The sequence below is a fragment of the Triturus cristatus genome, chromosome 8, assembly GCF_964204655.1.
Source record: "Triturus cristatus chromosome 8, aTriCri1.1, whole genome shotgun sequence".
Classification (NCBI taxonomy): domain Eukaryota; kingdom Metazoa; phylum Chordata; class Amphibia; order Caudata; family Salamandridae; genus Triturus; species Triturus cristatus.
Window position 1 is genome coordinate 1,158,933,428 of NC_140591.1, and position 27,967 is coordinate 1,158,961,394.

The window sequence follows — 27,967 nt, forward strand, 5'->3', positions numbered from 1 at the left end:
TATTATAACATTTTGCGTAAAAGAAATTAAAATAAACACAAGTGTCATTAAAGCTATGCTGCTGATGTAAAATGGCCTCCACAAGTAGCACGACATCATTAGCGATCAAAATGAAAAGGAATAAAATAAATCCAATGTATTACATCATACACAAGTAAGCTACGTGCAGGTAAAATTGTGAGCGATATTATAAAAAGGTTGAACATGGTGTAGCAAAATGCTACAAATAGGAGATAGCAAGAAAAAGAGGTGTGCGTGGAGGGCTAGCAAGGCAGGGGGCTAGACTAAAACAAAGTGGAAAAAGGCATGCACGATAGTGACGGTCGTGTAGTAAGAGAAAAAGGGTCTGAATTATCACCGGTTCATTGGTGAGTCGTAACTTTCCTCCTTTACCTTACTCATGTTACATTTCCCCTTTACCAACTTTTTCTTTGTTCTTTGCCCATAGTTTTGTCTGCTCCGACTAGCTTATTGAGTACGTTTTCTCATTTCTCCTCTCCCATTTTAGATATTCGCATAACGCTTTCTTCAGGTACATTTTATCCCCCTTTTTCTCTTACTACCTTTAATGGAACTACCGGTGTCGACCTTCAGATAATTTTTCATTATTGTATCAACTGTTTATCTATTACGTGTGCCCAGGATTTGCTTTATATGAGTAGACAGAATTGATTCCAAATCATCCAGTTACATGATGATCTGGTCAGAAGGTAATAATGTGTGGTCAGTAGAGGAAGCAGTCTTGCACCCCACCTGAATAGGGAAACCACTCCTAGACAGCCATATGTATCTTGCGTTTGGAGCTTCTTTTTGCCGCTACACAACACTTGTACCGTCATCCTCCCCCCTTCCAAGTTTTGCTCAAGTTGCTGCTTTGGTTTATATTGTATAAAATACTGGACACCATCTTCTGCTGAGGAATTATTCCATCAGGAGAGTCAGCATTTTAACAAGGGAAGAAGCAAGCGGAGTTGATGAAGTGCCAGCGGAAAGGAATGCAATCCTAGCTTCTCTTCCAATTAAACAATTTAGCTGAGGCTGCCACAGACATTATTGTCCAATCTGAAGCCTGCCTAGTTATATTTCTTGCAGTAGTTCCGGATCATTTTGGATAATTGTGAGCTTATTGAGTGGCAACATTTCAGTTTTCTCGTCTGCGGTCACCTTATCAGTTGATTGACTACATAGCATGTGGTCAACTCGGGTACATTCAGACATTTTATTCACAAAAGAGGTCACCCTGCCTTGCTCAGCCCGCTCATCCAATCAGAGGTATCTGTTCTCAGTTTAGAAGAGTAGGACCATCAAAACTAAATGTGAATACTTTTGAATGATAAGTAGCCAGGGACTCGCAATTCTGGCCCACCAAAACTTTGGTTTCATTTAGGGGCTGACTCTCACTCCAGAGAAACAGATGCGTATCTCGTTTCCAAGGAGTTGCTTGACTAGATGTCTGTTAAAAAGGTAAAACGCAGCAGTTGTAAGCATTTATAACCTTTAATGAACCGGCAAGAAACAACACATATGGCAGGGTCAGCTTTCTGGACAGAACTGTCGCAATCAGAACAGTGGCTATGTGGGGTTCTGATGCAAGAGTCTGGCAGCAGATGACCATCTACAGAACAAGTGAAGTAAAGAGAGGACAGTCTGGGAAGGCTAAAATGCGCTTGTATTTTTAAGTAAAAGGACAAAATAGGAGGGAGGATACTGTTTACTAATTTCTTCCCCAAAAGCAAACAAATAAAAGATACACTTATATAGGACAAGTCACAGAAGGCTTGAACTCTTTAGACTAGGATTCAGAAGGGAGATATCCTTGAAATTTCTAGTTTATGCAATTATTGCATCCCCAATCCTGCTGTAAGACATAATGTGGTTTGGCCATAGAGCATTACTTCCCACTCTACAGCCACCTCCCACTGGTACTATTTAATTTCTGTGGTCATCAGTTGCAGAAGTATTAGGTAGGTAGGGAGGAAGAAAAAAAGTGACTGGCCTTGTGAAGTCTTGCATTGTGAAGTTATTTTCGTTTTTTAATTGATGATCCATGGGTTTGTATCCCTGCACTGGCCTTTGTTGACCATTAATGCTTGACAGCCTTGACGTTCTAAGCGCATAGGCAGGACACACAGCACCATCATTTCAGGCGCAAAGGGACAAGTTATTGCACTAATATTGTGATAGAGACTGCCCCTCCTTCAAATGTCCCAAGTCATGTCTATATCCTAGAATTATGGAATTGATTCTTCTACTGCCCGCTTTACACAACATCTACTACTACTACTTTTATCTGTATATTCTGAGGCAGCCTGGCGAGTTAATCATTTTGGTACAATTGACAGAATGTATTGGGGAGACCCAGCCTCTGGATTAAACAGTGCACATTGTGGTGTTTTTATATCCAGCGAAGCTTTACGTTGAGCTGCAATTTACAATTCAGCCATTCATCAAAAAATGAGTACACTGGCAGTCTGTAATTTTGAGCAAACAGCAACTCCTACTTCTATTTAAAAAATTCACCTAGCTACCAGCTTCTAATATATTTTGGAACAGGTCTGTGCTTTTTTCTCAGTCACAGCAGACAGCTGGTAGTCTACACGTTGGTGTGGCTGTCCTATCCTGAACTTGCCAAGACTGTTGAAGCTCCATTGTGTGTTCTGAAACATCTACGAAAGCCCCCTAATATGGGGCAGGAATGCGCCCTGCATTGTGTACAGGTGTCTTCCATTTTACTTTTGTGCATTGAAGTACTCTTCTTTTCTAAGTAAATCTCTAGTTTGGGCAATCGGTTATTGTGCTGTTGAATTCTGGGCCTGCACAGTCCCACACTACCTCCCTGAGAAGCTTGAAACTGCTTGCCATCATTGACTGACAGTCAACAGCTGAAGGGGTTGTAGTCGGGCAAAGTTTACAAAGCTATTGTAGGAAGAACTGTGGGACATCAGAGGCAATTAACCCAAGTCCTGCTTGCTCTGAGCCCCCCCGAACATGGTTTGACACCTAATGTTTCACTGCACAGGACCGCTCAGCGTGCTCCGCCTCCAATGGTTATTGTACTCACATCTACTAAATCTCACCCTAGTCACTGGGAGTTCCCTTAAAAGAGAAGCCCACCTAAGTGCTCAGGGAAATATTCTAAATCTCCCAATGAGCAGGTCAAATGAACAAGACTTCAGTGTCCTGTCAGGCTTTTGGGGGGGAGAAGCATAAAGTTGGAACCTATACAGCAGGTTAAAGTGATGAAATTGAATTCAGTCCTGAACACTCGCATGGCAATCTGGATGCTGCTATGCATGGCGTGGCAGTAGAGAAAGTGAACAACAGTTCTTGCAGAGAAGTGTCAACCTCAACTTCCTAGGTAACTAAATAAAACAATTAGAGAGATTGGTTTTAGAAAAAAGATCAGGTTTTTTTAACTCAATTTCTTATTTCCAGAAAGAAAAGACTAATAGAGTTAGACTTCTCTCTTTGGACAATTCAAAATATCAGGGTGCTCCCAACAATGTAAGGGCGCAGCGCGAGTGAGATAACTAAATATAAAGAGCGCAAGTGCATACAATAATCATATGTACATAGGTAGCGACTGAGGTGAATATACTGGTTGTCAAATTGTACTCTGAAACAGAGAAAAATTTTAATAATCAAATTAAAAAACCTTCCACTGGTGTTTTGTTGATGCTTCAACCCAGTTTACTTATACAGGGTCATCATCAGGACGGAGGGAGATACATCATGGAAGCACTCAAAGGGGTAGAGGTACTCCTGTAGTGTAGCTAGCCCGGGTTGTAGGAATAAATCAGTACCGACCGGGTTAGGAATATGTAGGCACTCAATGCTAAATTGAGTAAGAACCAGTTTTCCAGTTAAACATCACGAGTGTCGTCAATGGTTCTAGGATTTCGCAGAAAGGTTGTAACACCGTTATTGAATCAGTGTTTCAATAATGCGAGCTGATCACCGTAGGGGATGGGTGTATCAGTGAAAGAGGGAACAGAGGTCCTTCATAGAAGTGAGAATTAGGAACCACAGTCAGGGTATCAGTGTTCCAATAATGCAGACTGCTCACCTAGGAAATCGGTGTATCAGTGAAAGAAACAATGGTCCTTCACAGAAGTGAGTATGCGGAAACACGGTCGGTGGATCAGTGTTTGAGCAGTCATACTTAAGAATCTGCCCTGCGGCACTCCTACACCGATCCTTGATGGTGTCGCCAAGCGGTTTGGGAACGCTGATCCACCAACTGGGCTTCTGTATTTATCTATTGTACCGCCCTGGTCCCAGGTTTATTGGGTTGCCACTTATTCTTTGAATGCATGGTGTGGCAACATTGTCTCAGCTAGTCCCCTTGGGTATTCGGGGGTTTTACTGGATTAAGCATATTCTTTAGTTTCATGGAGATTTTGGTTTTTTAAGGATTTCTCTGCACCTAAAATGTTAGCGATAATAGATGCATGACACTAAAAATGTTCGTGATGGATGTCTAAATCCCACTCACACCCATTCTTATGGACAGCCAATAGTAGCATTGTGAGATAAAATGTCTGGAGCACCCACCTAATTTCTCTGTCGTGGATTGAAGAAGAAAAGGAGATTTCCAACGTAATTCCATAACCTTTCAAAGACTGTTTTATCTCCTGTAGCGCACTCATCTGCTGTTCTTTTCCATTGTCCTATGGAAACAAAATAGAATGTTGATATTATTCACTGTTCAAGTGTAGTTTTCTATGACAATGTGAATCTACAGTAGAAGGAATGAATTATAACAAATATTACACAAACTACTACCTATGAAGGTCTCTTAGGGCAGATCTTAAAAATGCTCTGTTTAAAGAGGTAGATTCTCTTTTCCTACATAAAGGTGACCAAGTTAGATGAATAGATCTCTAATATTGCGGCTAAAAGTTCCCCAAGGACGATAAACTGTAAATAATCACCTCTTTTGAACCTTAACATAACCTTAGGTTGCTGAGTAGCCTTTCACATTCCTTATAGGGCAATATAAAGAAATCGAATTTGCCAAATATAGTGGTAGGATGCTGCTGACAGCGGAACATCCAGCAACCCAATCTAAAGCATACTCAGCCTCTGCTGGGGACCCAGTGCAATTAACTTGTTAGTCTCTCATGCCCAATTCTAAATCAATGTAGCTGCTTCGTCTTAGGCTCCCTGAAGGGGACAAAACGGAGTTGCTGAAAGTCCTGCACAAAAGAAAGTTACCAGTCAAGTCCAAAATTCACTATAGTTCCTACAACCAGTGTTTTATGGAACATGGAAGATAAAGCGAGAAGAGGGTGAAAATTAAAAAGTTGGTGGAAGAAACATTAATATAACTTTCCCCACTAGAGTACTGATGGCATTGTCACCATCAAAAAAGATTGGCAGTGTATTGCGATTGCACGGAACTTCGTACCAAACGATCTCTTTTTTGTAACTGTTAAGTTGGAGCCAATTAGAATGCATTCAACATGCTTAAATAAATTAAGCCGTTCCGTTATCAAAGTGTTATCTACAGAGAACTTAAACGCACCCACATATCCCTATTCTTCCAATTGCGTATCCTTGAATGTATCAAAAAGGGGTGCAATATCAGGATTGAACAATGTGGGCAATAGGTCAACTTCATTAGAGAAAATAGGACTCAGAGAAAGCTTCTGTGATTGCTTGATGAGGAAAGGTTTGAACCAGCTGATGATGTTGTAACAAGCCTGCATAGCTGTGGTTCACCTGTTCAGAAGAATCTAATGGTTCACAGCTTCAAATGCTGTATATAGGTCTGGTATGAGCAAGCGGAGGGCACACTCATTCATGTATTAAAGGGCAGCGTCGCAAAAGCCAAAAAATAAATGTTCAATGCCATGTTTTGGCCAAAAGCTTGACTGGAAAGAGAAAAGGCACATTTTACTATAATGTTACCTTTGGAGTTGGGCAACCACAACTTTCTCCATTATTTTAGCCAGCACAGGCAAAACAGAGATAGGTCTAAAGTTGAACCACGTGATCAACAGTAGATACTTACATCAAAGGAATTAGTGGCTAAATTGGAGGTTGCTTCTACACTGGGTCACACTGAAAAGTTGATTACTCCTTTTTGACTCTCGTGTATCTGCATGTGGGCAGACCAATGGTCATGGATAACACTGAGGAAATACTATGGAAGAAATTAGAGATGGGGTGGGGGGTGACTTTCAAGCAGAGACAAAGAAAGAAAACAGTGAAAACAGAGCAGAAGAGGGTGCACAAGAGAGAAAGGTAAAAAAAGAAAAAAGTAAAGAAGGAAGGGAGGAAAAATAAAGATGAAAATAAAGGGGGTGGAGGAAGGAATGAATGGTGAACAGGTGAAAGGAAAGAAGGTAAACTGAAAAAAAGTTGGAAAAAAGGGTGAAAGGAAAGAGGAAGAAATGATGAGTGGCAAAATGATGGAATGGTGGAAGGAATAATAGGGAAAAGGAAAGAAAGAAGGGTGAATGGATGGAAGTGAGAAGCGTTGATAGATGCAATGGTGAAACGATTAGCTGTATGGAAATTTAGAGGCTAGAGGGATGGGCAGGCAGGAGAAAGTATGCAGGAGTAGAAGGGTGAAATTTGGATGAGTGAAAGCATGGATAGAAGAGCAAGGGTAAGAAGGGGAATTGTTGGAAAGGGGTATGCAAGTACAGTTGGGTGAATAGAAAGATAGAGGGATAAATGGATGGGCAGAAAAGTGAAATGATGGATCACAGAATGAATGAATGGGTGGTGGACAGCACCTTGCACGGATGGTTGGATAGAAGGAAGAAGAGAAGGAAGGATAGAAGGATGGATATGTGAGCGGAAAAACAAACTGATAGGCGTAAAGATGGCAGCAGGCTGAAATGTTGGTTTGACAGATTAGCAAAATGCTGGATGGAAGGGTAAAAAGATGGATGGGAAAAGAATATATGAGTCGGTGCATAGCTGGTATGTGGATAGGCTGATGGAACGTTGAGAGGAACCCTAGTACGGAATGTTAGGTTTCATTTGCTCGCTGCCATTAGAGATTTGATTTTCTGGCAACTCCATTGAATGGGATGATGATTATTTTTTAAGCTAACCCCAATTATGAGTTAGCCACAGAGATACCAGGGTTGCTGGAATAAAATTATCTGGTTGGTATCTCCACACTTAAATCCACCCATTCTAAGTTAATACCAGCTGAATGTGCAATAACCATGTGGACCCTTTTTTCTGGGCAAACTTTGCACACAATTCCATGAGTAGTCATGCGGGGTAAGGGCAGGATTACAGGCAAGTATGCAGCTTTAAAAGACCTCAGGATAGCTTCAATCTCAGCAAGATTGGAAAGTTGTCGGGAGAACACCCCAAGCAACAGAAGGAGATACAGAGGCGGTAAATGGCTGTCCAGTAGTCACAGTCAGTCCTTAAATTATCCTACTAACTTTACTTATACAGAAAATATACAGTTCCAAACGTTCTGAGAAGGCCACCACGGGATAGCAGTGAGATTGGGAGACATGAGGAGACAACAACTTTAGCAGCTCAGTTGACTTGCGGCATTACCAAATGATTTCGTCCTAAAGTCAGGTTTCATTTCCCTGAGAGCAATTAGATTCGGAAAAACTGCAAATAGAGTTCAGAGCAGGATTCATGCTGCCACTTCCTCCATCTAGATTCTAATCAGTGAGTAGCTTGTTTCTGGAGTTTGAGATCCAGATTAAACCCGTTGTGTGATGGGGTTCCATTGTAGATTTTAAAACAGACACAGTGAAAGTTGGCTTTTTCTTCACAGTGGAGTAAAACAGACCAAAAGCCTTATTATACTATCCATTACCTCCTGAGCATACCTTGTCTCATCCCTTACATTAAGGTGGGTCACACCTCCCCCTGACACCATGTGGTGATTAAAAAACCAACTCTGATCGACCTAATTTGCCTAGCTGGCCAGTCTTACTGGTCTATTTAATCAACTGAGGCCCTCTATTCAATTCATTCTGCGTTTTTAGGTCGTGCCTGGGCAGCACATGCGATGCTCTGCGATCCATGCTGTATTGGAGTATGTACTTGAAGCCCCGTCCACTCTCTGCCCAAATTGGTCATTGGCTTGTGTCATTGTCCTTCATAAATGCTAGCTTCTGATTCGTTATTAGGCTTGATAGTCCCTCCTTGGTACTGCCTTGTCTTTGTGTGTAACCTCCCATGAGGACTGGCCCTTTTACTTCGGTTCTTACACCGTATTTCTTTATTCTGTAAGCACTATTTTATTTAATGAGTTTCTCTTACTTCAGGAGGGTCTCTTGTGCGCAGTTGTGACGATCGGCTTGTTTATTTAACTCGTAGCAAACATTTGGAATGCAATACGTCTCGCATTTGCGAGATTTTAAGCTTTTGGCATTGTAAATGACAATGCCTTTTATTTATGTTTTAAAAACCAAAACATATATAAAAGTCATTGTCATTTACAATGCCAATAGCTCAAACTTGCGTAAATGCAAGACCTAGTGCATTGCAGATGCTTGTTTATTTTTGTGGTTGCCTTGCTGATATCACATGAGGTAGTATTGGGTCCTGAAACACATTGTTTTAACGAAAGAACCCTTAAACCTACGCTCTGGAGTGGAGTTTGTGAAGTTTTACTAAAAGGAGCTAAATGTTTGGTGGATTGATCAATTGGTGCCTTGTGGGCTGTCCTAGTCTCCGCAGGGGTTTTCTTACTTAGTTGCAGCGCAAGGCCATAGACAGAGGCTGCGTTTCCTCTCCGTTCTAATAATTATGTCTTTCATATGCACTACTTTCTTATGTGCAGTGTGCAAGCCCAGGGAGTCCAGGTGATATGGAATGCAGAGCAAGGCAGCAGAGGCTTTCAGGCCAAGGCAGCAGAAGCTTTCAGTGCTCAGGGAAGACTCTTTAAAGACTCGCTTCCCAGGCGGCAGACTAAACAAATGAATGAATAGCATATTAATTAAAGCTACTGACTCTAGAGTGGAGGACCTTGGTTTGAGTACCGGCCTTGGCTTGGTATTCTGTCTAAAAAACAGGGCACACGCAAAGACCTGGGGGAGTTCCTCCGGCGGTGCTATGTATTTATCACCCCTTAGTAGAAAACCCCCCAAAAAGGGTGGGCAAATACTGCGGTTTACAATTACTGATATTTTTAAGAATGTAGTTACCGTTAAAGATATTGTTAGAATTCTTTAAAGTTAGAGAGGTTATGACATTTTTCGGAGTAAAGCATGTACTTATTAAAGGTTTAACCTACTTGTTTTGATAATGCAAGGCATGATAGGAAATGGAGAATGGAAATGGAGGAAAAATAAAAATTCAACTGATCGGGAAAAATATGAAAGTGTCCATCGGACTTACTTGGAAAGCATTAAACAAGCAAAAAAATCATTCCTCCTAAACCAAATAGAAAAAGCAGCAAACTCCAACAAGGAGCTTTACAACATCTTAAAAGATTTCACATCACCTCACACAACTGGGTGAACTCTCTCGCTGAATATTTTGATGACAAAATAAACATAATTCACAGCTGCTTTCCACCTCAGGAGGTTATCAATAGCCCACAAAACAACCCCTCTATTCGCCCTAGCTTCATCCCCATTCTGGAAGAATTTTCTCCATGCAATCTGGAAGATGTGATCGAAGCCATGAACAAAATTAAATCTGGCTCACCTGTTGATCCTATACCACCACGTTTCCTTCCAACAATTGCACCAACAATCCTTGATCGTCTAACAGACTTATTTAATAACTCGCTGTCTCAAGGGGTTGTTCCCAAAATATGGAAGGCCGCCAGAGTCAGGCCTATCCTAAAAAAAAAAACACAGCTGACCCAAATCTTCAAACAAACTTTCGTCCTATCTCGCTTCTCCCCTAATTTGGGAAGATGCTCGAGTCGTTGGACAGCTCGTCACTCACTTAGAAAATCGTGGTCTTCTGGACTCGTCACAGTCCGGCTTTAGGTCCGCACACAGCACTGAAACAGCACTGTTAGAGGTCACAGACAACATCAGGCTAGCACTGGATAGAGGACAACCATTTATTCTCATCCTGTTAGACCTATTGGCTGCCTTTGACACCATCTCCAACAGCATTTTAGATCTAAGACTCTGGGAGATTGGGGTCAGGGGCAAAGCCCTCAAATGGCTGAGAAGCTATCTAACTGACCGAGTCACCGCTGTTCAGATTAATAACATAATTTCCAGTAATAGATCCGTAAGGATGGGAGTACCCCAGGGCTCATTTCTGAGCCCGACGCTTTTTAATCTTTATGTAACTCCGTTGGCCGATGTGATCAGATCGTACAGCTTTGATGTCGTGTCATATGCCGACAATACTCAAATTCTGATCACTCTCGGCCCAGATCCTATTGATACGAAAATACGCTTTAAAAACTGTATGACCCACATCAACAGATGGATGAAGTCGAACCATCTCCAACTAAATGGAGGAAAGACTGAAATAGTCCTCTTTGGCAAAGCACACGAATACTGGACCAGTGACTGGTGGCCCCAAACCATGGGTCCCTGCCCAGAGCCAAAACAATCTGTCCAGAATCTGGGCATCCAAATAGACAATAAACTGTCTATGAAAGATCAGGTCAATCACTTAGTTGGTTCCTGTTTAGGCATCATGCGAAATCTACGCAAAATTTTTAAATGGGTCCCAATCGAAGCTAGGAAACCATTAGTTCAAGGCCTGATCATAAATCGTATGGATTATGGCAATGCTCTGCTGTCTTCAATAAATGAAGATCTCCTAACCAGGCTTCAAGTCTTGCAGAACACGGCTGCTAGACTGGTGCTCAATCTTCCTTCGGGATCCTCCTCGGCCCCCATCTTAAGGATTCTCCATTGGCTCCCCGTTAGAAAACGGACCCTGTTCAAGATTCTCTGCCTAACCCATAAAAACATCTATGGCAATGGTGCAGGTTACTGGAAGAAGAAACTTAACTGGTATTGCCCATGCAGGGCTTTAAGATCCAGCAACAAAGTTCTCTTAACTTCCATTAAAATCCGTGCATCCAGAATGGGAGGGAGATCTTTCGCTTTCCTAGCGCCTGCTTTCTGGAACAAATTGCCCCTGTACCTGCGTACTGTTTCAAGTCACAATCATTTCCTTAGGGAGCTAAAAACTTGGCTGTTTGACTCCTAAACGGCTCTGCTTAAACTAACATCTGAGTTTCCACTAGCGCCATGAGACCTTCGGGTGATATGTTTGCGCTAAATAAATATCCATGATATGATTTGATGATAGTTGGTGGTCTGCTGTTCGACTCCTTTATGACTTGAGCTCAAGATTAGTCTCTTTTTTAGGTCGAGCATTCGAGACCTATTGTAATTTCTTATGTTGGTTTAAAGCCATCCCCCAGCCTTTGATTTGTTTGTTTCAGTGTCCTTCAAAAATCCTTGCTTGCAAGTGGTCAGTCCTGCCTCTCTGTCCCTCCTTTCTCTGTTCCTCCCATGCAGCAGGGACTAAGTACTGTCTCATCACACTACAGTTCTTTGTCTGTTCTCTGGGGGACTACTTTATTTATTTATTTCCTGCTATGTTTCTGTTTGCCCGTGTGTAGTCTCGGCACCATAGCTGATTACATTTAAATATAGTTTTCCTCCCTCCCACCTCCGCCTAATTCCACAGTTGTATTGGGGGTATTATTTTCGCCATGCCTCCCTCTACGTGCTTATATTTTTTTAGGCTTTTAGCAATTTTTGCTGTTGACCATCATTTGGGCGTTTTTTAGTAGGATGTTAGTTTGGTTTAGGGCTTTGTTTTACAGTGGATTGGGCTTGTTTTTTGGTAGTCACAGGGAGATTAAGTGATTTGACCAGAAGCTAGAACCTTGGTTTCCCAGCTCCAAAATCGGCAGCTCTGGCCGTGAGAACACATCCTCTTCTTTTATAATGGTATGGGACTAGCAGAATACCCAAAAATAAAGATGTACAAAAAACACGTGACTGAGCAGAACAAGACTTGGCAGTGCAAAAAAGCGGACTTTTTGGCTTTGCCAGTGCTTGTTTATTGTTTTATTCTGATGTTCTTCTCGTTGCGGTGGAAACAAGCTCATTCGCCAAAAATTGGTCGATTGAAAACTGAGACATGCCAACTCAAAAGGGTGCCATTACTTATTCATGAGTTGATAAACATTTAGACTGCAAATTAGAGAAACTATAACAGCAAGCGTCCTGTTGGACGTGTTCTGTTGATGCTCTCACTTCTGTGTACAAGAATTTTCCTTCTGATAACAATTGTTCCAAGAAAATGTCTTTTTTTGGAGATGGTCCTTTGAGTAGCATGAGAATTCCAAGAAGGCGACAATATTTGAGTTCAGCTTGTGCGGATCGACACAGTATGTGACAGTAAGTAAACAGCGAGTGACTATGACGACCCCTGAATTCCAGCCAGCCGTCTTGAAATATCACTTTCATATTCACTGTAATAGGACCTCAAATAAAGAAGTCAAAATGACGCTGATTCTTTGAGTTTACAATGAGAACTACTGCAGTGTCCTTTTATTATGTCCCTAACGTGCGATTTAAATTGTGCATTTTATAACTTTATAAAACATTCTATTAGTTTTCTCAAACACATTGTGGGTCTGTGTTCGCAATATTAAACTATACGTTTTCTTGTTAAGAAATATGATAACACACTCTGGTGTTGTGTGTACATTGCTGAAGCGCCTCCCTTGACCTTAGCAATGGGTGAAGCTCCTGGAGGTGCTAGCTCAGCAGTGTGCGCCACCTCCCCGGTGAGAGCAGACGCACAGCATGGCCGGATACCGGCGACTCTGGAGCTCCTGTAGGGCGCGGGCCAGAGTGGGGCTACGTGCCCTCGCGGCCTGCCCTGTTCCACCACCCATGGCCTCCCCGCACAGGGCATGGGGGCTCCCAGTCCCCGGAGGCCGAGGGCCTTTCCAGTTCCAGCGGAGGCACCTGCAGACCTCCTGGGCTCACCTCAGCACATTGGCCGGAGGGGACGGAGGGGCTAAGAGCAGCGGAGGGGAGGAAGGGGGTGAAGTCTACTCCGCGCCGGTCATGACTGTCCTTGCCCCGCTCATGATCATGGAGGTCTTCCCCAATGTGCTGCTCATCGCCGTCACCAGGAACCCGGTATTCCCCCCCCCCCGATTCATCAAGATCATCGAAGTGAGGTGGGGTGGGGGCGGGCATGTTAGACTGGGATCCAGATGTGCCGAGTGCTGAGGTGGGTGACGTGCAGGGAAGAAGTCTTAACTTTTGGGCTGGGATGTGCTAAAGTCAGTGCATTAAATTATCTGCACTTTACTTTAAAAAGGAGAATGCCAGCACTACTCATAATTGTGCATTAGTTTTATTGAGTACCGCTGCTCCTCACAGCAAACAGGCACTCTAGCATAGTTAGTACTTGCACTTTTATAATTCCATCAATGGATTTCAGTCACTGGCAGTTGCGAAACTATATGCATGCTGGTATATGGAGGGTTTATGGGGTTAGAAACTTAGTGCATAGTTCTCAACTTCTTACCTTCCAGGGAGGTCCGAGATTAACATTTAAGATCATACCAACATTAATTGATGCCATTTAAGGATGTTGCAAAGAAATTCCCTTAGTTCAAGCAATCATGTCACGAACCAGGAGTGATAACACCTTCATGAATATTTTGAGATCCTAACCCAGCTATCCATGAGCCATAGTGTTGCTACTGTAAATATGTTGTTATCCTCTGAGCCAGTGAGGCGACTTGTTTTGCATTCTCCTTATCAGGTGATATGTTGTCCTCACTCTCCAACTTTGTGCCTCACGCTGCTCTTCTTCTCCTCAGTCACCGTCCTTGTGCCTCACGCTGCTTTTCTTCTTCTCAGTCTTCATCCTTGTGCCTCACGCTGCTCTTCTCCTCCTCACTCTCCCTCCTTGTGCCTCATGTTTCTCTTCTCATTACTCATTCCTTCTTCATGCTGCTCTTCTCCTCACTCTTTCCTTCCTTCTCGTTGTGCTCTTCTCCTCACTCTCCTTACTTATGCTTCATGTTGCTCCACAACTAACAATTCCAATCCAACCCACATAATTCCAATACACACCACATACATAAACTCCATTACACATGGGTAAAAGACATTGCCATTTACAACACCAAAAGCTCTAACTCAAACAAATGCGAGACCTATTGCATTTCCAATGCTTGTTATGTCCTGGGTATTCTCTCTGGCTCTGGACCTCCTCCCTGGGGTCCTGGCTCAGCCCATACATGAGGAGTCAGGGACACTGATTATTTGTGCACTAGAGATCGAGAAGGATTAGTTACTTACCTGTAATCCTAGTTCTCTTCCAGGGATATCCTCATCAAAGTCATAAGCACTGGAATATTCCCGCCCATGCGCGGGACCCCAGAAACACAATCATATATGTGACGAACATATATGCATCTCCACATAATCAAATCAAAATTAGCTTTATTCGGTGCAACAAATCTACCATAAAAGCATAAAAACATTCCTACATTTATATTATCATTTCTAGTTCATACAAATACAGTGAAAATAATTTTAAAATATATTTATAGAATGTTTAAAAACCATGGGACAGTCATTAAGCATGCTTAGAGGGCTAAAGGCAATAGAGCATTATAGGCTAATCAGGGGACGTAACATCCAATCTTGGGATATAAAGTGCTAGTGCATAAAGGTGCGTAGTAATACCTAAACTGCAACGTGTCACATCATATCAAGATTACATCAACATTTACTTTATCCGATTTCATGACAGAAGAAATCATAAGTGTCTAGCAGCAATCATGGATATACACATGGGAAAAAACCTTTAAAATACAATCTACAAAAATTTATAAAAGGTTTTAAAATGTAATAAAATTACAAAAGTTACATTGTAGCCCGGGACCTAATGATCGCCTTCAAATAGGTTGTAACAGCCAAAATAGTTGCCGGTGTTTCCAACATCTGTAATCTTAAAAGTGCTACCCTGCAGTATCTAATATTCCAACTTTTAAGAATCGGTCTAAGGTACATCTGCCTGGGTATAGAAAAATATTTACAAAATAAAGTGCAGTGCATTGTTGATTGTAATGAAACATCATCACAAGGGCATGCAGGTATATCAGATGACCAGACATTTACCACCGGAAATAAAACCATTCTAAAAAAGGAGCTAAATCGAAAACGAGCCAAAAGCATACGGCTAAAACTATCCTGTACTGACAGCAAATATTGTTGAAGACCCAAGCCACTCAGGATGAGATGATGTGCCATTACAGTGTGTTTTGCTCTCTCTTTAGACCATCTTTGATCTTCGAGGAATTTCAAGCAGTATGCTTTCAAATCTTTCCTAGAAATATCCTCCAAGCTGCTTGGGTCCGTAAAATATGCAGGGTGCCCAATGGCGTTGGTTATCGTTTTTATATAATTAAACCACACCATGTATTTTGCTCTCTCCAGTTTAAGGCAGTCCAAGATTACCTCTCTATTGAAACCTGTCTCATCTGTGACCCACACCTTATGCCACAGTAATAACGGAGCTATCTTAATGGTATCCGATATATAAGAGAGTCCCAATTCCTGATGGCAACTATAGGTGGCAGAAGAAATAGGGACTCCCAAAAGATAGCGGATAAAACTATTTTGACAAGTTTGTATGATATCTGGTTCTTCGATGCCCCATAAACCGGCCCCATACAGCCCAGTAGAAACACATTTGGTCTTATAGACTTCCAAGAGTTCTTGTACAGGTCTTCCTCCTATTTTTTTTAGCAAAATTTATAACTGCCCCCACTGCCCTGCTAAAATTCAGTTTTCTGGCCTTAATAGCTGATTTCCATGTTCCCTTTTTGTCAAAAGTGATGCCTAAATAACAAAAGGTAACAGTATTTTCTACCTTTCTATTATCAATAAAAATATTGCATGCTGTACCTCTACTTTTACCACAACACATGGTGAATGTCTTTGTTATATTTACTATTAGGCCCCTCTCTTTCATGTAAAATGACAAAACTATTAACCGCTCTTTGAAGGCCTAGTTGGGTCCTTGACATAATCACTGCATCATCAGCGTAGAGTAAAACAGGGACGGGGGTGCCCCTAATGGTCGGATAGTCATTTTGATCTCTAATGAGGTGATGGCCCAAACTATTAATATAAAGTGTGAAAAGAAAAGGAGCCAATATACACCCCTGTCTGACACCCTTTTCAATTGGGAATTTTGTCGAGCATTCCCCCGTATTCCCATAACACACCCTCGCCCCTGCATTTCTATACATTTCCTTTATAAACAGAATTAAAACCCGGTCCACCTTAAGATCTTCTAAGGTGTTCCACAACATACCATGGTCAACTCCATTGAAGGCTGAACTCAAATCTACAAAGGTAAGAAAAAGTTTCCCCCTTTTTGCCTTAATGTATTTATCTATAATCAGGGCTAGGTTCAATCCCTGCTCCATGGTTCCCATGCCTGGATGAAATCCATATTGTAGGTTTGTTAAAAATCCTGCCTCACTCGCCCAGGTTTTGAGTCTATTAAGGATTATTCTCCCTGCAATTTTCAACAAAGCATCCAGGAGGGATATAGGCCGATAGCAGCTAGGTTCGTTCCTGTTCCCCTTTTTAAAGATCAGTACCACTATCGCATCTGTCCACGTAGGAATGAGTTTAAAAGCGGAACTACTGTTTAATACCCTCGTTAACAATGGTGCCCAGAGGTCAATATTTGATCTGTAGACATCCACTGGTACCCCGTCGGGGCCAGGTGCCTTTCCTGCCGCGCTCTCCCTAATGGCCCTTATCACCTCCTTCAAGGTAAAATTCAGTTCAAGAGGGAAAACACCCTGATCGTCCACTGCTTGCCTATCCAAAACAGCTCCCGTAGATTTATAGAGATGCCCAAAGAATTCCACCCACCTTTCACCCGTAATAGCCACATCTATGACATCTGCTACTCTATCCTGATAGAAAGGAGCGTTTACAGCCTTCCAAACGCTAGTATTGTCCCTCCTTATACAGGCCTGATGTAAATTTTCCCAAGCTTCTTTCTTTCACTGGGTTTTACGCTTTTTTCGGGCTAAGTGGTAGGCAGTCCTTGCGTTTTTAATGTCCTCCTTACATTTTGGTATTGCATGCAAGATCCTTTCTAAGATGTGTATGGGCTCTAGAACAATCACTATCGAACCAATCCTTTGCTCTCGGTCTCCCACAGTTTATTTCCCTCCTCAGGAGTCTATGGGCTTCCTCTGATATCTTTAAGAAGGCAAAGTAGACATCGGGAGCAGCACTTCCCTGTGTGAGGCATATTTCCCATTCAGGCCGAGTTTTAGTACTGAGACTATGCAGGAATGCTTCAGGTTCTACACTATCCCATTTTAGGGAATAACCATTTGTGGTCGCCAATCGCACCCCATAATCATAAGATGCATGGCTCTTGCTTTTTATATAATTTCTCCGAGCACACAGCTTTAGGCTAATTGGATAATGATCACTCATGGAGATTTCCTCTGTTGTACACCCCTGAATACTGGAAGCATATCGTTTAGAAAATACAGGTAAATCAATAGTAGAAGTACAACCTCTCCCATTAAAAGTTGGATAAAAAGGTGTGGAGTTTATACAAAGCTCATTGGCAAAACCTAGGTCAAATTGATATAATATATAATTAAACATCTCCCCGCTTTTGTTATGCATAAAATGCGAGGAATTATCCTCTTTGTCTTCCCCTAGACCACAAATGCCCTGTTCACAGTTCACACAAAGGGAGAAATTGAAATCCCCTACCCATAATAAAGGCATATCGCCTATCATGGTTTCCTCTATAGTTTTTAAAATGTTACTTAATTCCCTAAAGACAGTCTCTTTTCGATCTGTTGGGACATTGTTATAAAAGTTCACTATAACTACCTCCTTATTCCATTTTAACTTCAATTTTAAAATCTGAAAAAACTCAGAACAATGCTTAATCCTAACATTAGATACCCCAGCCTCCACTGAAATATAGATACACAACCCCCCCTTATTACGGCCATGATTAGTAATAGTTGCTGGAGTATGGAATGTACTAAAGCCCTGAATATGAATATCCCTCTCCAGCCATGTTTCTTGGAAGCATAGTATATCGTACTTTTCCACAAATAGTATCCATTCAGGGTCATGTACTTTAGCTGCTAAGCCTGCGATATTCCCAGCTCAAGATATTACAAGAGCATACTTCCTCCATCTCGATCTCTTTTTCCTTATCCATTGCTCTTTGAGATGTCCTTAGCTGACCAATGTTAACTATCTTATCGGTAGTACCTAGGTGATGGTCAGTGTAGACATCTCCACATATATATACATATATACACACATATATATATAATAAAAAGGCAAATGCAGCCTTTCATAACCAGAGCTGAATAATGCTGCAAGGACTCCCCTGTATATTATAAATAATATATCTATTACAAACAATATATCATAAAAACAGGGAAGAAACAACAGCAAATCATGTTTGAAAACCGTTTTTAATGCTTAGCATTTAGCACAAAACCTCAGATAGAACTGAAAGCATTGACAGCTCACAGGCTGCATTGCAGAAAACTACAGCCTAGAAAGGCTAGAAAGCGAACTCATAGCAACATAGAAAAACTGACACCGTGCCTTTAAGGCAGCCATGACCCCTAGCTTCCCATCATGGCTCAGGGGTGACAGTTAGGTCAGTTGTTCTTTGCGGTGACACAAAGCCATGACACAAAGAGTTGACAATTCCTTAAAAATAAGGCTCCTTTGCCCGGGGAGGCGGGAGGGTTGCTTATGACTTTGATGAGGATACCCCTGGAAGAGAACTAGGATTACAGGTAAGTAACTAATCCTATCTTCCAGGGGATCCTCATCAATAGTCATAAGCACTAGAATAGAATAGCGAGCCTCACCTCATCCACTGCGGGCAAAGGAAAATAATAATTAACAATCAAGCTCAGACAACTAAACTTGAAAACCCAGATATTTCTCTTATCTGAATAGATTTCTAACGGAGGCCTGGCCTACTTCAAGACAATAATGCCTTGTTAAAGTATGCACCGATCTCCAGGTTGCTGCCTTGCAAATTTCTGCCATCGGAATGTCATGCAAGAAAGCTATTGTAGCTGCTTTCCCCCTAGTGGCATGTGCTTTAGGTGACAACAATAGGGGCTTATTTGCCAGCTGGTAGGCCAATTTTATACAGGACACTATCCATCTGGAAATGGACCTTTTGAAAGCTGGAAAGCCTGTCCTCATGGAACCATAATTTAAAAACAATTGCTTTGATTTTCTTATGTCCTTCGTTCCCTCCAGATAGAACTGAAGCACTCTCTTAAGGTCTAAAGAGTGGAGTGACCTTTCCGCAGGAGTAGCGGGATTGGGAAAAAAGGACGGTAAGGAAATTGACTGATTAACATGAAAATCAGATACAACTTTCGGTAGAAAAGCAGGGTGAGTCCTTAATACTACTCTGTTGTGGTGAAAGATAGTATATGGCTCTTTGGAAGACAGCGCTCGGATTTCACTTACTCTGCGCGCTGATGTAATCGCGACTAAGAAAGCGGTCTTCCATGTCAAATGTGCAGCGTGGCTTTATGGATGGGCTCAAAAGGAGGACCCATCAATCTAGAGAGCACTAGATTGAACTCCCAAGGAGGAGAAGGAGGCTGAACAGGGGGATACACTTTCTTCAACCCCTGTAGGGAATCCTTGACTACCAGTAGTTGAAAAAAGGAAGGCTGGTTTGGAGACTTTCTGTAGGCCGTAATGGTCGCTAAGTGTACTCTGATAGATGAATACTTTAACACTGATTTAGCCAAGTACAGGAGGTAAGGAAGAATACGCTCCTCCTGCCCTGTCGTTGGATTAAAATGATTACGAGTGCACCATAAGTAGAACCGTTTCCACTTAAAGGAGTACGACGCCCTTGTGGAAGGTCTCTTTGCCTCCTTTAGTATATGCATACAGTCCTGTGGTAAATTCAAATGTCCATATTGCAGGACCTCAGGTGCCAAGTTCAGTGAGGGAAGGTTGGGATGTAGAATCTTCCCGTCCATCTTGGTCAGTAGGTCCGATCTGTAAGGAAGCCGCCTGTGGGGGTGCACCGACAGCTGTAATAGGTCCGGGTACCACCACTGACGAGGCCAGTCCGGGGCTATCAGGATCATTGACATGTTGGACCGGATGAGTTTGGATACCACCTTCGGAATCAGAGGCAGGGGAGAAAAGGCGTATGCAAATATTCCGAACCAATCCATCAAAAGAGCATTCCCCCTCGTCCCTGGACGGTGGAACCTGGAGGCGAAGGCGTGGCATTTTTTGTTTTGAGCGTCTGCAAACAAATCTATGGAAGGTGGCCCTCACTGATGGAAAATTTCTGCCACTACCTCGTCGTTTAGCACCCAGTCTGGCTGATCTTCGAAGTGCCGGCTGAGTGCGTCTGCTCGCACGTTTCGTTCCCTTGGAAGGTGCACCGCTGAGATGGAGAGGCCTCTGGCTAGAAGCCAATGCCATATCTTTTGAGCTTCCAGGGAGAGGGGGCGAGAACGCGTACCACCCTGTTTGTTGAGGAAATACATGGTAGTCGTGTTGTCTGTTTGAATGAGGATCGAGTTGGACGTAATTGAGGGCTGAAAAGCTTTCAGAGCTAGATGGACTGCTCGCAGCTCCAACATGTTTATGTGGTAGGATTGTTCCTTGACGGACCACCGCCCCTGCATCTGTAGGCAATCCATGTGTGCTCCCCACCCTTGTAGGGATGCATCCGTTACCAAGGACTGGGTCGGAACAGGCTGATGGAAGGGGACTCCCACTAAGAGGTTATGTGGCGAGTCCACCATAGAATAGATGACTATGCTGCTTGTGAAAGCACAATACGGTCTTCCCAGTGACCCGATGCTTGGTCCCACTTGTCCTCCAGGTCCTGTTGTAAAGGCCTCATTCTCAGCCTGGCGTTGGGAATGAGGAATATGCAAGAAGCCATCGATCCCAGTAGAGACGCCACTTGCCGAACCGTTGGACGATTTGTCTGGAGAAGAGCTTTGCACTTCTGTCGAATTGATGAAAGTCTCTGTTCCGAAGGAAACGCTCCTCCTAGGCTTGTATCCAGAGTGGAGCCTAGATGATGGATCACCTGAGTAGGCTGGTGAACCGATTTCTCCATATTCACGTGCAGACCTAGCCTGCGGAGTAGAGATAGACACATTCGGAAGCTGGTTTGTACTTGCTGAGGAGAAGGTCCTTTCAGGAACCAACCGTCCAAGTACGGATATACGAACAGACCTCTTCTGTGTAGAGCCGCCGCTACCACCGCCATGCACTTGGCAAAGACTCGTGGGGCAGATTTTAGACCGAAGGGCAACACCTTGAACTGGTAGGGATTGCAGCCCACCACAAATCGCAGACATTTGCGATGACGGGGAATTACAGGAATGTGGAATTACGCATCCTGGAGATCCACTGAACACATCCAATCGTCTGCCTGCAGATGTGGACATATTTGATGAAGCGCCAGCATGCGAAATTTCTTTTTTAAGATGATTTTGCTCAGCGCTTGAAGGTCCAGGATAGGTCTGAATTTGTGTTCTTGATCTCTTTTTGGTACAAGAGAATACCTGGAGTACACTCCCTTCCCCCGTTGAGAGGGAGGAACCTTCTCTATGGCCTTTTTTTGCAGAAGAGTTATCACTTCTTGTCGTAGCAACTTTAGCTGGTGAGGACAAGATCTTTTTGGAGGAATGTCCTTTGGAGACACACGGAAACGTAGTGCGTGTCCATTGCGCAGTATACTGAGCACCCAACGATCTTTTGTGATGTTGCACCACTCTTTCAGATGATGTGAAACACTTCCTCCCACTGGAGTGGGCAACAGCGGCAGAGGAAGCTCTTGCTCATTGCTTCCCTGCTGATCTAGCTGTGGAAGAGGACTGCTGCTGATTACCTCCTCTACCTCTGTTCGACTTTCGGATTTGGAACTGTGATCTTCCTAGGTTAGGTCTCGCCTGACCCAGCGCATGCGCTGGTCTGGCGAGACTTATTGAGAGGGCTCCAAAAAGTGCTACCAGGCCAGCCTAGAGCTACAGTGCATGTGCGCGGGCGCGCGCGCCACTTTTAACGCGATTACTTTCACTTTAGGGGCCGCAGGGCCACTTTGATGTTTGATCGCGATCACTTTCACTTTCGCGGCCGCTTGGCATAGCCAATAGGTCTCGCTTTTGGGACCTTATAAGTGTTTAGTTATGCAACTGTTGCATGGCTAAACACTTATAAGGTCCCAAAGGCGAGACCTATTGATATGCCAATGCTTGTTTTTGCTTTGGGACCACTGAGGGGTTTGAACCCTCTGTTGGTATCCCTTGCGCTGGTTGGGTCTGTATCTGCGCCTGAACTCTTTTTTCTTCTCTAACCCCACCGCCTTCAGAGTGTCTAATTCGGCTTTCATTCTAGCCATCTCTTCATCTGTATGGGCGCCAAACAATGAAGAGCCAGAAAAAGGCAGGTTAAGGATCCTCTGTTAAGGATCCTCTGTTGAGTATCCGGTTTGAGAGCTGTAAGCCTTAACCATTTACAAAAAACAGTGGTCCTTAGAACATTCAAGATACATATGGAATAAATATAGTCCAGAATCGGTACTATATTGGGGGATGTCCAGCCGGACAAACCTTTTTAATTTTTAAATAAGACTTTCACATATAAGACAACATACTAATTGTGTGACACAGTCCTGTATCCTTCAGAGAGAAATGGCATCACACAAAAACAATTACATACAAGTGAACAAGGGCATTTCAGGCAAGACGGAAAGAGCCTGTCTACATTATCCAATGTTAAAAGCTTTTTTACAACAACAAATGCACTTTTTTACACAGTGAATTAATGTGCACGTTGTTAACTTAGGTCGACGACGTTTCGGTCCTGTCGTAAAATACTAGGATCATCATCAGGACATAAATATCTGCTGGCCTGAGCATAAGAAATTGCCTGCGAAAGTAGAGAACAAAAGGGTTGACATAGAGAAAAGGGGAGAGATTCGCAAGAGATATGCGCAATTTAAGTTAGCATGCTAGTATGTGCGCATGCGTCTGATAATGGAACAGGGAAAAAGAGGAATGTGCTGGAGGAACCATGCGCAGGAATAGTGATCTAAAAGAACGGTTTAGCGAGTGATTCCATGCGGAGGAAATAGGTGATGGAGCAGCGAACTTCGGAAAATGGCCAAGTGCTGAGAAAACGGCTCGTGTGGTTGCCGGAGATGAATAGAAGGAGCACGCATTAATAATGCTTACGAATGGCCACAAGCTAGCACAGTGTTAATGGTGGCGGAGGTACCATGCGTAAAATAAGTGGGTACTAATGGCTTAGACAGTGTGAAATTATGCCGGTGTTGATCGATATAACAGCCGTGGAGAATTGAAGCAAGGGTGTGCAACGTTTCGCGCGGTATATACAAAGGAGAACTTGTGATGGCAGATGATTAAGGGTATACCGTGAGAACGTGAGTGCTACAAAAAGTACCGCGTTGAGACACGGAATGGAACGCTCACCCAATGAGCGCGAACAAAAATTATCCGGGAGAGGGATGGTACGGTGAGACCGTAGGTAACTGTTAACAGATATGCTCAAGCAGTTATGCCGAAGCGTGTGGTATCCTAGAAAATACAAGGGAAAAGAGCGTGAATGGAAGAGAACTACGGGGAAGGGTATGGATAAAAGAGAAATGGGGGGTTGATTACCTGTACGGGGACAGACCAAGGAAACGGGTCCGCAGGTTGGAAATCCAATGTAAAGATTTAAGGCAGGGTGGCAATGCACTGTAGGGGGAGAGTGAAAGATCAGACTGACATTGCCAACAATCAAGGAGTTACGGGTGAAGGGATTACAGGGCAGGAGTAGAGTTTACCTCAATGCTGCCGGGTCCTCCAATACAAAAATTCGAGTGACGAGGAGGTAGCGTAACGCAAGAGTATACATATCATGGACATGCGCGGTGGGCAGGGGTGTTGGAATGGAGCGCCATCTTGGAACGGGCAAAATGGAAACAGAGAGGAGACTAAGTGGTGCTCGGTGTGTGAGTGAGGAAGACAGAAGCGCAAAGTGTAAAGAACAATAAAGAGGGGAAAATAAGGTAGTAATCAGCGCAGCATGAATGATGTGTACACCGAACAACAGTTATAAGGGCAATTTCAAGGCATTATAAAAGTAAATTGCGCGAGAATTTCAAAAAGAGAAACAGATGTCATGTGGTAAAATAAGGTAAACAATACAAGTTCAATTGTTACATCGGCAAGATATCCATTTCAAGAAGCAACACAGTATTCAAAGTAAAGCCCGTAGTAAGGAGTACATGGAATAGTACTACAGCGTATACCAACAAGTACTGTATATAGTGGCAGAGAGGACTAACCACATTGTTCAAAACAGGGGAAAAAAAGACGTTGGGGTGCAAAAGGTGGTTAGATGAGGTTGGTCCAGTCTTCAATACGATTCAGACCATCTTTGATGCTATTGGTACAGATAATCATTTTCAATTCCTCCTTGTTCAGGATTTTGGTGATGTCCCCACCTCTAGATGGTTGCTTTATTGTTTTGATGACTGTCCATTTAAATTCATCTTCTTTGTGTCCCATTTCAAGAAAATGTTCAACTAGGGGAGCATTAGGAGTTTTGCAGCGTACTCTACTCCTGTGCTGGCCAATGCGCAGTTTGACCTTTTGGGTTGTCTGTACGCAATATTCCAGGAATTTTTACCGACAACCCTAAATACATCAATAGTTTTTAGTTATATTGGCACTACCTGCTCGTGACATTGGTTGGTGTTAGGCATCGACACGGCTGCAGAAGCCCTTAAAAAACTTGCAGAAGAAATCTTAGAGATAGAAAAACAGATTAAGGAATCGTGCCCAATTGCTGACAGTAAAACACTACTAGAGCAGATACAAAAAACTGTTGACGATTTCTATAGAATAGAGCAAAATAAAAAATCAGTTAAAGTTCGAAAAGACATTAGAACATACAATATTGAACGCACCTACCCATATTTACAAAAGGATTTCTACTCCCAAAGGGCTTATTCTAACCCACAAAACAGCAGACCTTGGGGCCGCTTCAATAGACGTAACAATCTAGTGGGTTTCTCAGATACCTCTGCTGATTCTTCAGATGACTCCGACACAGGTGAAGGCACCAGCTCTTCCACTTGTTCCCCTGGCACCAGTTACCCAGGTCCAAGCAGTAATTTTTTAGGCAGAGGCCACAACGAACCGCCAAAACGTGGCCGTGTCAAACAACCCCAAAGATGGTACAACCCACCGGGCGAACGCCAAACTCGCCAAAAGTTTTATCAATGGTAACTATTGACAAACACCAAAATATACCCATCTTTAACCTTTCAAAACATTTACTCACAGACCCTGAGCTGTCTTTACTTAGCAAGGGTTTGTCCTTTGTCCCTACAACTCATCCAAATTTCCTGGAACTGCATACCGAATTACTTAGATTTTTTAGACGCCTACGTCTACATACTTTTTTTCTCCTGAATCCATCTCCCCCCCAGATCGCATACACTCCTTTCAGACCCCCATCCAAATTCTCCCCTTCCTCCAGTATGATCCCCAGCGAGATAACTACTTTTGAGAAACTAGTTCTCAGTGATTTAGCTGCCTTGGAAACCAAAAGGCGTTTCATTCCCTATAACATCACTCTACAAGAGAAGAAAGCCATAATGTCTTTAAAAGAAAACGACTCGCTAATCATCAAATCAGCAGATAAAGGTGGTGGGATTGTCCTCCAAGAAAAGGTCATGTATAAGGCAGAAATTCAACGCCAACTATCCAACACAGACCACTACTGTAGATTACTCACCAACCCCACAAAAGAACTACAGACACTCATTGCACAAATCACCACTGAAGCTAAACTTGAAGGATTTCTAAGTCAGAAAGAATTCCTCTTCCTTAATGTCAAATCGCCCCACACTCCGGTCATATACACTCTCCCCAAAGTCCACAAAAATCTGACTAACCCACCAGGACGTCCTATAGTCTCTGGCTGTGGCTCTATTCTCGAGCCTTTGGGTCAATATATTGACCATTTCATCAAAGAATTCGTTCCTGTAACACAATGTTACATTAGGGACAGCATGGCCATGATCAATCTCATTGAACATCATCCCATCAACCCCGAGCATAATCTCCTATGTACCATGGATGTAGAATCACTCTACGCTAACATTCCACAAATCCCGGCACTCCTTGTCATTCGCGACATCCTTAATTCCAGACCCCGTCCCCACTTTGTACCTACTCTCTTCATTATTCAATTGCTAGAACTTTGTCTGACCCGCAATTTTTTCAGCTTCAAAAATGAATTTTATCAACAAGTGAAAGGTACATCCATGGGTGCAGTTTTCGCACCAAATCTGGCCATTCTTTATATGGACCACCTTGAACAAAGTACAATCCTCTCTACCACTAACCCATTCCTCCCTGGTATAGTCCTGTGGCGTCGCTACATAGACGATATCTTCTTGATTTGGAATCAGGATGAGACTACACTCTCCCAATTTGCCCATTGGTTGAACAATAACTGTTCTATTCTTACCTTCACCAACACGCATCACAGATTACACATCCCCTTTCTAGAACTAACTGTGTACCACTCTAATGGGGAATTACTGACTAAACTGTATAGAAAAAGCACAGAAAAGAATACCTTACTTCGGTATGAACGCCACCACCCCAGAGCATTGAGAGACTCTCTTCCATACTCACAATTTCTGCGCATCAGACGCAATTGTTTTTCGAAGGAAGATTACTTCCTCGAAGCATCTACCCTTACCAACAAACTCAGAGCGTTCGCCCGGTGGGTTGTACCATCTTTGGGGTTGTTTGACACGGCCACGTTTTGGTGGTTCGTTGTGGCCTCTGCCTAAAAAATTACTGCTTGGACCTGGGTAACTGGTGCCAGGGGGACAAGTGGAAGAGCTGGTGCCTTCACCTGTGTCAGAGTTATCTGAAGAATCAGCAGAGGTATCTGAGAAACCCACTAGATTGTTACGTCTATTGAAGCGGCCCCAAGGTCTGCTGTTTTGTGGGTTAGAATAAGCCCTTTGGGAGTAGAAATCCTTTTGTAAATATGGGTAGGTGCGTTCAATATTGTATGTTCTAATGTCTTTTCGAACTTTAACTGATTTTTTATTTTGCTCTATTCTATAGAAATCGTCAACAGTTTTTTGTATCTGCTCTAGTAGTTTTTTACTGTCAGCAATTGGTCACGATTCCTTAATCTGTTTTTCTATCTCTAAGATTTCCTCTGCAAGTTTTTTAAGGGCTTCTGCAGCCGTGTCGATGCCTAACACCAACCAATGTCGCGAGCAGGTAGTGTCAATATAACTAAAACTATTGATGTATTAAGGGTTGTCGTTAAAAATTCCTGGAATATTGCGTACAGACAACCCAAAAGGTCAAACTGCGCATTGGCCAGCACAGGAGTAGAGTACGCTGCAAAACTCCTAATGCTCCCCTAGTTGAACATTTTCTTGAAATGGGACACAAAGAAGATGAATTTAAATGGACAGTCATCAAAACAATAAAGCAACCACCTAGAGGTGGGGACATCACCAAAATAATGAACAAGGAGGAATTGAAAATGATTATCCGTACCAATAGCATCAAAGATGGTCTGAATCGTATTGAAGACTGGACCAACCTCATCTAACCACCTTTTGCACGCCAACGTCTTTTTTTCCCCTGTTTTGAACAATGTGGTTAGTCCTCTCTGCCACTATATACAGTACTTGTTGGTATACGCTGTAGTACTATTCCATGTACTCCTTACTACGGGCTTTACTTTGAATACTGTGTTGCTTCTTGAAATAGATATATTGCCGATGTAAAAATTGAACTCGTTTTGTTTACCTTATTTTACCACATGACATCGGTTTCTCTTTTTGAAATCATGGTGCAATTTACTTTTATAATGCCTTGAAATTGCCCTTATAACTGTTGTTCAGCGTACAC

At 42.8% G+C, this 27,967-nt stretch overlaps 1 protein-coding gene across 1 annotated transcript in view; it reads right to left on the bottom strand.

The window, feature by feature from the left end:
• MITD1 (microtubule interacting and trafficking domain containing 1) overlaps positions 1-27,967 on the bottom strand; it is a 126,255-nt gene that overhangs the window by 16,620 nt on the left and 81,668 nt on the right. Inside the window, exon 5 of the mRNA XM_085622795.1 lies at positions 4,555-4,670. Coding sequence (XP_085478921.1) covers positions 4,555-4,670 — 116 coding nt within the window. The remainder of the gene's footprint in view (positions 1-4,554; positions 4,671-27,967) is intronic.